Source organism: Aquarana catesbeiana, linkage group LG03, assembly GCF_042186555.1.
Source record: "Aquarana catesbeiana isolate 2022-GZ linkage group LG03, ASM4218655v1, whole genome shotgun sequence".
NCBI classification, from domain to species: domain Eukaryota; kingdom Metazoa; phylum Chordata; class Amphibia; order Anura; family Ranidae; genus Aquarana; species Aquarana catesbeiana.
In genome coordinates this window covers 311,860,145-311,874,874 of record NC_133326.1, presented here as the reverse complement: position 1 = coordinate 311,874,874, position 14,730 = coordinate 311,860,145, and the positions used below count along the sequence as shown (strand labels likewise).

The following is a 14,730-nucleotide window of genomic DNA, read 5'->3' as shown; positions in this document are numbered from 1 at the left end:
CCAGCACCATCGCAAATAGGGGAAATACTCACTGCACAGCTGTTAGAACTTTGGGCCAGTCCACCTTTTAGTTTCAAAGCTCTTTTATACTACCAAGAGTATGGACTTTGCCAACAATGGCACAAATCCCACAATTTGGAAAACACAGCTGAAGGTTATAAATATTACAACAGGGGTATGTTAATGGGAAGGAAAAATATGCTCAATTCCTTCTGTCCAATTCATAGGAAATTTTTAAATACCACTGACCTGACAACATCCATGGATGCAGCCCCAGATTTAAAAAAATCTGTTGTGTCTTCTATTACAGCAACATTAGTTAGAATCCCCTTCCAAATGTCCTGTATAACATAAAATAATGCCTGTCAATAATGGCTACATTTTCAATAACATGACATGACATTTTTTTAGATCAGTCTGACATTTGTACTGTTTTCTTTCCAGATCAGAAAGTGGAAAGCATACTCACTTCAGAATTTGTCTTTTAGAGAACTCATGTGAGGAGAGATGTGTGTTGTGCTTTTGGTAAGTCTTACCCTGATATTAGATTCCATATTTTTTTCCTCATCAGTTAGCTCCAAGGTCGTAACTTCACCTCTTGAAAAGTAATTAGATGCAGGGATCATTTTCCCATTTTCAAATTGAAGATTTTTGACAATTAACTGTAACATAAAAATATATATACATATAAAAATAAAGTCTATGGTGCATGATGGGGAGCAAGGTAGGGAGCATGTTGTGCCCCATAAAGTTCTCTCTGCATTATATACAATGTAGCGCAAAAAGCTTGGTAGTTGAAAGAGACGCCAGTCACATGACTTTGAGTGGACATATGACTGGGTTGCCCTTTTCTAAGCTTTTTATTCAAAAAGTAATGGAAATAAATGACACTTGCTAGTTTTTGGACTCTGTAAGGCACAGTGCAATGCTTTATAAATAGGTCAGTTAATATTATTTTTTTAAACAAAAGTATGGCTGCAGTAAGACCATGCTGATGCTTTATAAATCAGCCCCATATGGGGTAATTTTTACATCAGACATTTGCTATACATTCCCTGGAGAGGCATTTGACCTACTTACAAAATATGTTAGGCAGTCATATTCAGCATAAAATAAAATTTTTGCAACATCTGTTCCTCAGCTCTTAGTGCCGATTCACGCAAGGGCAATCTGTCAGGAGACTTAGCTGCCTGACAAGTCGCGCTCCATGCACTGCAATGGAACCATTCTAATAGGAGTGACTCAAGTGGCTCCGACTTCGAAAAAGGTTCCTGTACTACTTTGGGGTGGCTTCGGAGCGTCCTGCATTGACTTCTATACAGAAGTCGTTTTGCAAGCCGCGCTGTAGTCGCGCTGTACGTGTCGGCTTAGAGTCAGACGACTTTGAAGCTGCCCTATGTAAACTGGCACTTACTGTATTCCTTGTCAAGTTTATAATGTTACATTCATTCATTCAAACATTCAGGTGGCAAAGCACTGCATTTTACAGTAAAATAAAATGATTCCCTATGGTGGCCTGCTGTCTATTGTGCTGAATGTAGTGAAGGGAAGAAAGTGAATCCTCCTAGTGCTAAACTTATGAAAAAAAGGCACTATGGAGAAGACCTACAGAGGTTAATTTAGTAATACTGGAGAGTGCAAAGTCTGGTGCAGCTGTGCATGGTAGCCAATCAACTTCTTACTTCAGCTTGTTCAATTAAATTGTAAACAATCACCTTGTAAGACAACCCAATAAATTTAACATAGAAATGAAAGACAAAACATTTTTGTATAGATATAAAAAAAACATTATAAATGCCCTTTTCTCTTTTTATAAGCGAGTACATCTCCTCTGTTCTCAGTTGCATAAGAGCTGGGGGAGGAGAAGCAGCAGTACACTGAGCTTTCTGGTGAATGACTGTGCAGGGTGGGCATGTCAGGACAAGTCTGATCATTGGAGGAGAGCACACTGAGTTCTTAGCTTAGCTAGAGAACTGACCACGATGTGTTCTCCTGCTTAGTGTGGTCAGTTTTTAATAGGAAAGTGGAGGGACTGGCAGGAACACCAGGGTTTCCACACAAAGGAAGCAATACAAAGAGAATGGGATACTTTCTCATACAAGTATATGGTGCAGCAGGCACATATCAGGAATATGAAATGTTGGGGTAACAAACACTTTAAGCTTTGACAAAAAACCTGGAAGCTGTTTGGTTTCCAAGCAGCGCTACACCAGATTTTGTACTCTCCGGTTTTAGTAAATCAACCTCATAACCTGCACTGGCCAGGTTTACATGCAACTAACTCCACTGCTTTTGTGCTTTAGACATTGGTCAGGATGAACATTACCTACACATTCTCCATATTATGAAAGCAGTGAATGTGTGCTGACTGCTCCAAAGTGATACTTTAGATAGAGTCACATATTACAACTTGGCTGGCAATAGGTCTGATTAGTCTAATCATGCCTTTCACGTTTACCAAATATTTGTAGCTTACAATATGAGTCCTAAATGTTCACTAAATTATATAATGTACTGAAGATTTAAATTGATGAGCATTTTGGTAGATACAATGTACAGATGTCAAAGAAAATACATTATTTCCGTTAATAAAATGTTCATCATTGAAGTCAAATTAGCACTATAGTTATCCTTGTTCAGGTCAGTAATGCATGTCTTTTTTTTGCCTACCATTTTTCCATCTTTACCAAAAAGAACTAGTCCATTTTTTGTAACAAGTCCTGGTCTTGGTGCCTCATCAATAGGCAACGGTTCCCCGGCAGGCACTGTTCCCTCCAGTAAAGATGATCCATAAAGCGTCACCATCTGGTGGAACAATAAGTCACAATAAACATTTCTTTTTTAAGTGTGTGGTATATCTTCTCAGACTCTAGAGCAGGGGTAGGCAACCCCCGGCACTGGTGCCACAAGTGGCACGCAAAGCCTCTTTTGCACTCGACTCCCTCCCCATCAGCAAAGCAGTGCAGGGAAGTGTCAGTGAGACACTAATGCATTCCAATTTCAGAATTCCCCACGCCACACCTGCACTGAGGGGGAGGCACTGTGCACCCACACATTGTAAAAGATGGGAAACATTGTTTGGTTCTCTAACTTTGCTGTAGCTGCGATCGTGAGCTTTTGTAATGGGGAAGAGATTGGGTGCAGTCCTGCTGGGGGGGGTCCCTGTTTCCAGGAGGAGGAGGACTGTCATTGGCCACTGCTAAAGCCAATCACAGTCTTGCTAGCCCCACCCACCATCTGGAGGAAGATGACTCGCTTGGTTGCCACTACCAATCTCAGAAAGAAAGGATTTGACTGTGATTGAGAAAACCACAATCAGGTGACAGTTTGTGGAATTACTGTTGAGCTTCTGGGAACTTTGTTGAAATTACTCCTGATCCTTTGCATCACTTACTACTGAACCCCTGCATTCTGTGTCCCTTTAAGCAGGGGCGTAGCTAAAGGGGTCTCGGGGGTCTCAATTGTGACCCAGCCCCATGCTCCAGGGGCCCCATGCGGCTCCCCTGTTCACCTGGATAGGAGGGGCAGTGGGGGTGACAGTTCCTCTGTATGTCAACCCCGCCGCCCCTCCTATCCAGGCCCTGCAGCCAGGTCTATGTGCAGTGTCTAGCTCGCCATGCCCCTGCCTCAGGAACTTTTGCTGAGCCATACACCAGTCATGGGGAAAGGGGATCCAGAGAAGGCCAAACTACAAGTCCCTGAAGAGGGGGGGGGCAGAGGAGCCCATGAGTGTCAACAAAGTATTAATTACACCCAACCACCTACTATGACTGACCTAGGATACTCTGCCCCTAGATAAAAAAACAAAAATAAAAACCAATGACACCAGTGGCAGAACTGCCAGGGCAGGAAAGGTCGCCCTTGCGACTGGGCCCTGGTGTTCTGCCACCACGGGGCATCTCCAAGACAGCAAGAAGGGGGCCCACTGCAGAACATGTGAAAGGATCCCACTACGGGATCGTAAAAGCACCTCTGGATCAGTGGGAAGGGCCCCAGGATGAGTGTGTCAGGACAGGTAGATGTTTCTCATCTCTGCTTCCTTTCACCTTTTCACCCACAGCAGTGGGGCAGATGTGCAGGGAGGTACAGTGGTGGAAGAGATGAGAAGGGGGTTTCAGCAGTGGGACACAAGAGCAGGGGGGTACAGTGTTGGGCCAAATGAGCAGGGGGGTACAGTGTTGGGCCAGATGAGCAGGGGGGTTCAGTGTTGGGCCAGATGAGCAGGGGGGTTCAGTGTTGGGCCAGATGAGCAGGGGGGGTTCAGTGTTGGGCCAGATGAGCAGGGGGGTTCAGTGTTGGGCCAGATGAGCAGGGGGGGTTCAGTGTTGGGCCAGATGAGCAGGGGGGTTCAGTGTTGGGCCAGATGAGCAGGGGGGTTCAGTGTTGGGCCAGATGAGCAGGGGGGTTCAGTGTTGGGCCAGATGAGCAGGGGGGTTCAGTGTTGGGCCAGATGAGCAGGGGGGTTCAGTGTTGGGCCAGATGAGCAGGGGGGTTCAGTGTTGGGCCAGATGAGCAGGGGGGTTCAGTGTTGGGCCAGATGAGCAGGGGGGTTCAGTGTTGGGCCAGATGAGCAGGGGGTTCAGTGTTGGGCCAGATGAGCAGGGGGGTTCAGTGTTGGGCCAGATGAGCAGGGGGTTCAGTGTTGGGCCAGATGAGCAGGGGGTTCAGTGTTGGGCCAGATGAGCAGGGGGGTTCAGTGTTGGGCCAGATGAGCAGGGGGGTTCAGTGTTCGGCCAGATGAGAAGGGGGTTCAGTGGTGGGACAGAAAAGCAGGGGGGTAGAGCAGTCTGGCAGATGTGAAAGAGGTGTATTGGTGGGACAGATGAGCAGGTGGTTACAGTGGTGGGGCAGGAGAGCAGGGGGAACAGAGATGGGGCAGAAGAGCAGGGGGTACAGAGGTGAGACAGATGCGCAGGAGGTACATTGGTGGGGCAGTTGAGAAAACGGGTTACAGTGGTGGAGCAGATGGGTTCAGTTTTAGGACAGATGAGAAGGTGATTCAGTAGTAACAGAAGAGCATGGGGATACGGCAGTGGAGCAGATGTGCAGGAAGGTACAGTGGTGGGGCAGATGAGAAAAGGGGGTACATTGATGGGGCAGATGAGCTGGGGGGTTACAGTGGTGGGACAGAAGAGCAATGGGGTACAGTGGTGGGGCAGATGTGCAGGAGGTACAGTGGTGGGAGGGATGAGAAGGGGGTTCAGCGGTGGGATAGAAAAGCAGGGGTTACCGTGGTGGGACAGATAAGCGGGGGGGTTCAGTGTTGGGCCAGATGAGAAGGGGGTTACAGTGGTGGGAAAGATGAGCAGGGGGGCTTCAGTGTTGGGGCAGAGGAGAAAGGAGGTACATTGGTGGGACAGATGAGCAGGGGGTTACAGCGGTGGGGCAGAGGAGCATTGGGGTACAGAAGTGGGGCAGATGTGCAAAGAGGAAAAGGAGGTACATCGGTGGAACACATGATCAGGGAGTTACAGTGGTGGGGCAGAAGTGCAGGGGGTACAGAGGTGAGACAGATGTGCAGGAGTTACATTGGTGGGGCAGATGAGAAAGCGGGTTACAGTGGTGGAGCAGATGGGTTCAGTTTTAGTACAGATGAGAAGGTGATTCAGTAGAGAGACAGAAGAGCATGAGGATACGGCGGTGGGGCAGATGTGCAGGGAGGTACAGTGGTGGGGCAGATGAGAAAGGGGGAACATTGGTGGGGCAGATGAGCAGAGGGTTACAGTGGTGGGAAAGAAGAGCAGGGTGGTACAGTGGTGGGACAGATGAGCAGGGGGGTACTAAGGTGGGGCAGATGTGCAGGGGGTTACAGTGGTGGGTCAGATGTGTAGGGGGTTACAGTGGTGGGGCAGATGAGAAAGGGGTACATTGGTGGGGCAGATGAGAAAGGGGGTACATTAGTGGGGCAGATGAGCAGGGTGATACAGTGGTGGGGCAGATAAGCAGGGGGGTTACAGTGGCGGGGCAGATGTGCAGGGTGTTACAGTGGTGGGGCAGATGTGCAGGGGGTTATAGTGATTCCCTGACAGATTTGTCTGCTCCTGGATAGGAGGGGTGGCGCGGTGGAGCAGCTTTTAGAAGAACCAAACCCCTCTATTATCCTTCTCGCTCCTGCAGCCGCTGAATGCCTACGGGAAGGAGAGCAGGAGAAGCAGGCTTTCATCAGCAGCAGGATCCAGGAGGATAATGGAGAGGTTTGGTTCTTTTATAAGCCGCTCCGCTGTGCTGCCTCTCCTATCCAGCCTGGTGCCTGGGTCATCGGTCTGCCTCTCAGCTCCGCCCCCTCTACTCCAGCTCTCGCAACTCCAGGCTGCTGGTACGTAAGTCTTGCTTCCTGCCCGAATGTAGAAATGCATTCTCTGCCCCTCTCCTGTTATACGGTGCCCCCTGCATTCATTATGCCCCCCTTGCTGTCCCACTGCCCCACTGCTGTCATACTACCCCCCTACTGTCACACTGCCCCCCGGCTGTCACACCTCCCCTCAGCTGTTACACTGCCCCTCCACTGTCACACTGCTCTATCCGCTGTCACACTGCCCCCCTATTGTCATACTGCCCCCCTTGCTGTCACACTGCCCTGCTGCTGTCACACTGCCCCCCTTGCTGTCACACTTCCCTGCTGCTGTCATACTGCCCCCCTGCTGTTGCACTGCCCCCCTGCTGTCACACTCCCCCCCATTGTAACACCGCCCCCCTGCTGTCATACTGCTTCGAGCAAGGCAGGCTATACTCTCTCCACCTTTAATTCAGAAGAATGTGCTTAAAGCAGGTTTGTCACAGGTCTGCGAAAATCCTACCAGTACCTCTGACAGACTGGCAGCCAAGCTGTATTACCAGGTATTTATAAAAATTATATTGTTGTTGTCCCCCTATTTTCACTCTGTCCTCTCTCTCCCTTTCCCACTCTGTCCAATAATACAAACAGAACATTATCATTTAGTGTGCACATAGAAAACAACCCACTTTTACACTTGTAAAGTGTCGAACATCTATTACTTTTTTATAACTTTGTAACAGAATAGCTTTAAATGAACACTAAAATGGGAATTAAAAATAAAGTCTTGTATATCTTCAGGACTCACACCTGGTCATTTATGACAGTCCAAGCTCCTGGTACTTTATCATGTCCACGGATCCAGTTATGGATAGCCTCTGCAGAGTTGTTCCAGGAGATCTGCAAAAAATATCGCAAGTTTGGGTTACTTTTGAGTACAGCTATGGTAAATTTGGACATAACCTCTCAAAATCTGTAACCTCAAAAAGTAATCAAACATACCAGACAACAACAATCCCGTATTCCCCTTCTACTCCTGTCTACAGATACCAAAAAAGACGTAAGACCAGGCACATAAGACAAGGTGGTTTTACTGGGGCCTCTTTCGTTTCTCTGATGAATACCTCCAATATACATGATCTACATTAGACATCAATGTACCAAACTAACCAACAGGCATTTGTTACTTCCGCTCCATCAGTGGGGACACCCCCCCCCCCTTTTTTTTTTCTCTTCTCCCCATTCCTCTTTCCCCTTAAACAAATAAAATTCTGCGGTGCACAGATCCACCCACTGAATCCAATTTCTCATACCCTTTCTTTTTACTTGAGGTTACTTTAAACGCCCTTCTTTGGCAGTCATTACAGGAACGTGGTGGTTTATTTTGTTATCAGGGGTGACACACTGTCATACCTTCAGTCAGGTTCTTATTGTGACTGTTTTATGTACATCTTGAAGGACATATTCGTATATCATGTGCGGCTTATGCTTTATTGCAACCTGTTACAATTTTATGAGAAGTCTGTGTTTCATTGTAATCTGTTGCACACCTTTAAATAAAAATAAATAAAAAAACATACCTGACAACACTTGCTAGGCCCTATTACCAATTGAGAAATAGAGAAAGCTGTATGAGTTAAAGAACCTAAGACTAAATATAATTTCTTCGACTTTGGAACACCTAAATAGCCCATTGATTGCCTTCATTGCAAACAACCTCTTCGGAAATGTTCTGTGCTCAAATCATCATTCCCGGCTAAACTTCCCTAGCCCAGTAATTGTCACTTATGTGAAAAATGACAACGTTTCTGATTTCTTCCATGCAAATTTTATCTAGCATTGAAGTTATCTGGCCAATTAAACCTTTGTTATACATTCAATAAGCGCAAAAGTAACAACTTACTCTCTTTTCATCCACCTCCCTAATTTTAAGACCAGAAAGCACATAGATTTATTGTAGATGGCAAAGACTCCTAGGATATTGTTTTAACAAGCTCTGCTCCAAGTATGCTGAATACATTTTGACAAATCTAGTAAAGCTACTTCAATGAACACCAGAATCTAATTAATATTTATTAACTAAACGTATAACTCTGCAGGTTTTGAAGGCCAGCTTCATTAATGACCTTAGCATTTTCTTTTTTCTGGATTCCTTCGTATGTGGCCCCATCTTCTGGTTGGTCTATACGAGGTGCTTTCCCATCAGCAATTAACTGTACAGCTTCCACCTAGCAAAGCAAAAGAATATTCATATGTATACCTACAATATATTGTATATTATTTACATATCAAGATTGCAGAGTCAGACTAATATCAGTTATGCCAGTTATGCAGGTAGAGTCACTCCAGGGTATAGAAGGAAAATTCACTCTTCTGCCATTATTCAGGGCAGAACATGTTTGCTAACCCCTTGAAGAACTATGCAGTAAAGGAATGTTGCATATAAAGATCTATGTTTAGGGAAAAGGTTACTTTAACTTTTCACGTGTCGATTTCTAATAAAAAAAAACACATAAAAAAAAAATACAAAGACTGCCATTTCTGATGTCTCCAACTAAAAAGGGTTTGTTAGCTGGCTGCCATGTTCATCCACTTTTCTTTCACAGTTACTCACCCCGGACAAATATGTAGATCAGAAATTCTGCCTTAACTCTGGCTTTACATAATGCATACATGTTCCACATTTTTTATTCTATATTTATCTCAGTAAAAGTGTACTTTAAAGCTGTAAACTTTTACAGTAATGGCTAATTGCTAGGGCAGTGCCTATATGGGATAAGAATGTGTTGTTGCAGAGGTAAGCAGATAAAGAAATGTTTGTTAGTTGGCAAACAGACTATTAAACGTCAACATATATGGATAGCATGCGTACTGTTAAATAGCAAATCTGTATTAAATGAGAGGTATCAGCTTAGTTTCATTTGTGCCAACAGTGCATATATTTGTTCACTACAATACCACAACATTGGGGTCCTTCAATAACTACTACTACCTGGGCTCAAGGTTCAATCATGATCCCATTGTGCATCCCATATATACCTTTATTGTCATATAGAAGATCACAGGTCAAGGTCCATGCCTTTAACAAGCCAACACACCATAAAGAAACATGGCCTAATGGTAAAAGGCTTATCATGCTTAAATACTACTACTGTTGAGACCTCATGATTGTCAGATTTGCTGTGATGGCTGTATAGTGATTATGTTGCCTTAAAATGAATGCCTGAAAAATGATTAAATTATTACTGTAATATAAAAAACTAACTAATAAGCACAGAGTTTACCTAAATACATTCCATTAAATTTGGAACCACTGATCACCTTTTCCTCTGCTATTAAGCAGAATGTGAAAGAGAAACATTTCTTTCTCTTACTTGATTTACAGCTCTAATTCTGGACCTACAGAAGGTTAATAAAACTTTTTGACACCAATTAATAATTACATGTAAAGTTATGTGAAATGTAAGCAATGAACACACTTGAAAAATGCTTTGTCCATTAAAGATATTTATTATATATCTTTCTTTTAAATATTACTATTAGAGCACTGGTCTGTTTGCTGCTTTTTAATTGACCAAGTCCTTGTGATAATTATTGTTATTGTACCTTATCGACATGTTTTTTTTTAACCTGACCAAACAGTATTTTACTAACTATATGTAACTTTTGGAACCAGAAACATTTTCTGTGGTTGTCAAAAACCTTTATTATATTATATTGTGTACTGGATAAGTTAAAAAAAAAAAATACAACACAGCCCAATAATACATTTCTAACACAATTGCAATTACGTTACAATTGTTCATGTTTTTTTCTTCAAAATGTCCTAACATTTTTCCACAATGGAACTACAATGGACAATACATACACATTAGAAAACTTTAATAGACAAATGAAGCTTTTTTATAATATTGCATGCCTAAAAATTCCTATGGTATCAAATCAATCTGGATGCTGGTCATTTTGACTCATGGCAGCAAAATAAAGGGTCATGGAACGGGATATGCCTACATTGCCTATTCAATTTATACTAATCAGTGTTGTATACTGTTACTTTTTGTTGGTATGTTTATTCCTGAACAGGTAACATACAATAACCAGGTCACTCACCATGGCCTTAATTCCTTCAGGAAAGAGGAATCGGTTGTAAAGAGAATCCACTGTATCATTTGACTCCACATCGCATACTCTCTGGAGTAAAATTGGACCTGTATCCAATCCTTCATCAGCCCAAAATATAGAAAACCCAGCCTTTTTATCTCCATCTATCAAAGTCCTACAAATTGAAAAAAATAATGCACATAAGACACATCAACTATTCAACTATTGTAGATCTCTATCCAACAAAATTGACAGAACATTAATTAGGTAAAGTACAAATTCAGATACACATTTTAAAATATTGTTTATATAAAGCCGATTCTTTATTGAGGACTTGTTCACACCATGTGTGGAGCAGGAACGTGTAGTATAAAATTGTTTTTGAGCACAAAAATATATTGCCTTTTGCACGCATGAACAGCATGTATTGTATATTGCAGCTGTCACATGAGACTGTCAAAAGAAGCAAGTGATTCTTTCCATTTTCTCCGATACAGACAAATACCGTCATTCCAGGTCGGTCGATAAATACATTTCAATATTTATTAGGAACATGGCAAGTTAAAGTGTGCAGCCAAAACATTTTGCTTTAATTATGAATAGAGTAAGAATAGGATAAAACTAGGGTTGCATCGATATACTAGTATCAGTATGGGTGTCGATACCGAGTATTTGCACAAGTATCGGTACTCGTGCAAATGCACTGATACCTGAAACCGATACTTTCAGGCTCTGTTCTTTGAGCTGTCAGTGGGTCTCCCCTGTTGACAGCTGAAGTGTTAAAAAAAAATCTGGTAATTGGAGCTGTCAAAAAAAAAGCAGCCAGCAATGTTTATTAGCAACATTGCTCAGCCGCCGAAACACTAAAATAAAAAGAAACATTGTTTCTTTTTGAATCTTTTTGTTTCTACATCTGAAGATCAAAGGGATGAACAAATGTTCCTCTGTTTAACCCCTTATAAACACTTAATTTACTCTAATCAGCCTTAATTAACTCCCTATTCTCCTCCATTTAATCTTTATTTTCCTGCTTTTTTTTTTTGTTCACGTCTATTTTATAAACGATAAACAATTAAAACTTTTTTTTTGTTTGCTTTGTTAGTGAACATTTTTACACATATTTATTAACATATATTTACACATTTCACATTGAAAAAGTGCAACATTTTAAAAAAATCTATTTATTTCATTTGGTAAACAACTTTTCAATGCTTTGTACCATTGCTGACAGCTGAAGTGAAAACAAAACAGTTGCGGTAGGTATCGGTAATTGGCATCGGTGACTACTAAAAAAAAAAAAAAAAAGTATTGGTACTCGTACTCGTAAAATAAATAGTATCGGTGCATCCCTAGATAAAACATGTGTCAACGTAATCCTAGTGCCATGTAGTGGTGTTTGCTAGTCCCAGGAGGACAAGTTATCACCCTTCTTGTAATGATTCATGAGTGCAGGCTCTTATTTCACATAATTTGGAAAAGATTCCTGTTACGTAAGCACTGGTGAAACTTCATGCTCGCTTATCAAATTCTCATTTACTGTAGTCAGTTCACTAAATGATGTTTCCTGATTGGTTGCATGGATTCCTACATAACATAACCACAGCTCTTTGTACTGTTTTTCTAAATATACTTTTTACACCCCTTAAAACAAATAAATTATGTTTTTTTCTTTTCTGAACCTTTCTATTGTAATATTTGCTCATGCAGAGTACTGCGTTCTCACCAATTTATAGCAGAGGCTCCTCTGTGACGGGGAAGAATAGAAGGGTGATAGATAATAGATCCATGTTTAGGATTATCAATTACATCCATAGGAATAAACTGTGAGCAAAAAGGAAGAACATTGAGCTCAGCGCCAACAGATTTGTAGGCATCTACTACCTCCGAAAGAGACTTTCCCTTCACACGCCATCGGGGAAATTTAAACACCGGTGTACCATCTTTCTCTGCTGCGACCGCTGAAAGAAGTAAAAAAAAAAAAAAAAACAGCGTCAATCAACCACAATAGTGTGGCAAACAAACAGGAACAGAAAACCACGGGACTATTACAGAAAAATGCTGTGGAGTCCCACAACCCCTCAAGCCTCCTTCAGGTGCTGGACGACAAGGACAGGTAGTGCTGTAGTTGAAAGTTTAGTGACTGTATTGCCAATCTCGAAAAAATTATAACTGAGACAGCTGCTCTATTAGGGATAAGCAATTGTATCTCCCAACCTTGCCTATTCTGGCACAGGCATGCATTTGCAAGTATCATAAAAAGTTTGTTCAAGGCAGAGTTCTACTTTAAAGCTGAATTGCATCACATTCGTTAGATGTGATAGCTGCATTAGCTTCTATTTTAGGCTTTCCTTAGTTTATTTTAATCTGGTGATCCAGCTAGTAAGTCTGTGGTTGTTCAAAAGAACAGGCTTGCCTTCAGAACGTATCAGTTACAGAGATAAGACAATCCATTTAACCTTTAACCCAAAAGGAACAAAACTGTTTGGCTTCAATTTGTTAGTGTATTTAAATCTGCTAGTACATCTAATAACCCCCCCCCAGACTGACAATGCTGCTGTCCAAAGGTCATCCATATAGCAATACCTAAATGTTTGCTTAGTTTAATGCATATGTGTGTTTTATTCAGAAAACAAAGGTGTGGGACTATTTATGCATATATTCGGGTGAAGCTCATAAAATTAGAATATCAAAAAGTTAATTTATTTCAGTAATTCAGTTCAAAAAGTGAAACTCATATTTTATACAGATATTTCAAGCATTTCTTTCTTTTAATTTTGATGATTATGGCTTACAGCTAGTGAAAACCCAAAATTCAGTATCTCAGAAAATTAGAATATTACCTAAGACCAATTAAAAAAGGATTTTTTGTACAGAACTGTTGGCTTACAGAAAAGTATGTCCATGTACAGGATAGTATGCACGCAATACTTGGTCGGGCCCCCGTCTGCATTGTTGGATCTGGTGTCTCTCATCTTCCTCTTGACAATATCCCATAGATTCTCTATGGGGTTTAGGTCAGGAGAGTTTGCTGGCCAATCAAGCACAGTGATACCATGATCTTAAACCAGGCATTGGTACTTATGGCAGTGTGGGCAGGTACCAAGTAGGGATGAGCTTCGAGTTCGAGTCGAACTCATGTTCGACTCGAACATTGGCTGTTCGCAAGTTCACCGAACAGCGAACAATTTGGGGTGTTCGTGGCAAATTCGAATGCCGCGGAACACCCTTTAAAAGTCTATGGGAGAAATCAAAAGTGCTAATTTTAAAGGCTAATATGCAAGTTATTGTCATAAAAAGTGTTTGGGGACCTGGGTCCTGCCCCAGGGGACATGGATCAATGCAAAAAAAAGTTTTAAAAACGGCCGTTTTTTCAGGAGCAGTGATTTTAATAATGCTTAAAGTCAATCAATAAAAGTGTAATATCCCTTTAAATTTCGTACCTGGGGGGTGTCTATAGTGTGCCTGTAAAGGGGCGCATGTTTCCTGTGTTTAGAACAGTCTGACAGCAAAATGACATTTTGAAGGAAAAAACTCATTTAAAACTACCCGCGGCTATTGCATTGCCGACAATACACATAGAAGTTCATTGATAAAAACGGCATGGGAATTCCCCAAAGGGGAACCCCGAACCAAAATTAAAAAAAAAAAATGACGTGGGAGTCCTCCTAAATTCCATACCAGGCCCTTCAGGTCTGGTATGGATATTAAGGGGAACCTCGGCCAAAATTAAAAAAAAAAAATGACGTGGGGTTCCCCCTAAATTCCATACCAGACCCTTCAGGTCTGGTATGGATTTTAAGGGGAACCCCGCGCCAAAAAAAAAAAAAAAAAACGGCGTGGGGTCCCCCCAAAAATCCATACCAGACCCTTATCCGAGCACGCAACCTGGCAGGCCGCAGGAAAAGAGGGGGGGACGAGAGTGCGGCCCCCCCTCCCTCCTGAACCGTACCAGGCCACATGCCCTCAACATTGGGAGGGTGCTTTGGGGTAGCCCCCCAAAACACCTTGTCCCCATGTTGATGAGGACAAGGGCCTCATCCCCACAACCCTGGCCGGTGGTTGTGGGGGTCTGCGGGCGGGGGGCTTATCGGAATCTGGAAGCCCCCTTTAACAAGGTGACCCCCAGATCCCGGCCCCCCCCCTGTGTGAAATGGTAAGGGGGTACATAAGTACCCCTACCATTTCACGAAAAAAGTGTCAAAAATGTTAAAAATGACAAGAGACAGTTTTTGACAATTCCTTTATTTAAATGCTTCTTCTTTCTTCTATCTTCCTTCTTCTGGTTCTTCTGGTTCTTCTGGCTCTTCTGGTTCTTCCTCCGGCGTTCTCGTCCAGCATCTCCTCCGCGGCGTCTT

General features: G+C 42.7%; 1 protein-coding gene across 1 annotated transcript in view; it reads right to left on the bottom strand.

The window, feature by feature from the left end:
• Positions 1-14,730, bottom strand: part of ALDH1L2 (aldehyde dehydrogenase 1 family member L2) — a 101,381-nt gene that overhangs the window by 60,474 nt on the left and 26,177 nt on the right. The window contains exons 3-9 of the mRNA XM_073620283.1: positions 12,099-12,333; positions 10,385-10,550; positions 8,401-8,502; positions 7,085-7,174; positions 2,671-2,805; positions 537-662; positions 250-341 (exon numbers count right to left, since the gene is read on the bottom strand). Coding sequence (XP_073476384.1) covers positions 250-341; positions 537-662; positions 2,671-2,805; positions 7,085-7,174; positions 8,401-8,502; positions 10,385-10,550; positions 12,099-12,333 — 946 coding nt within the window. The remainder of the gene's footprint in view (positions 1-249; positions 342-536; positions 663-2,670; positions 2,806-7,084; positions 7,175-8,400; positions 8,503-10,384; positions 10,551-12,098; positions 12,334-14,730) is intronic.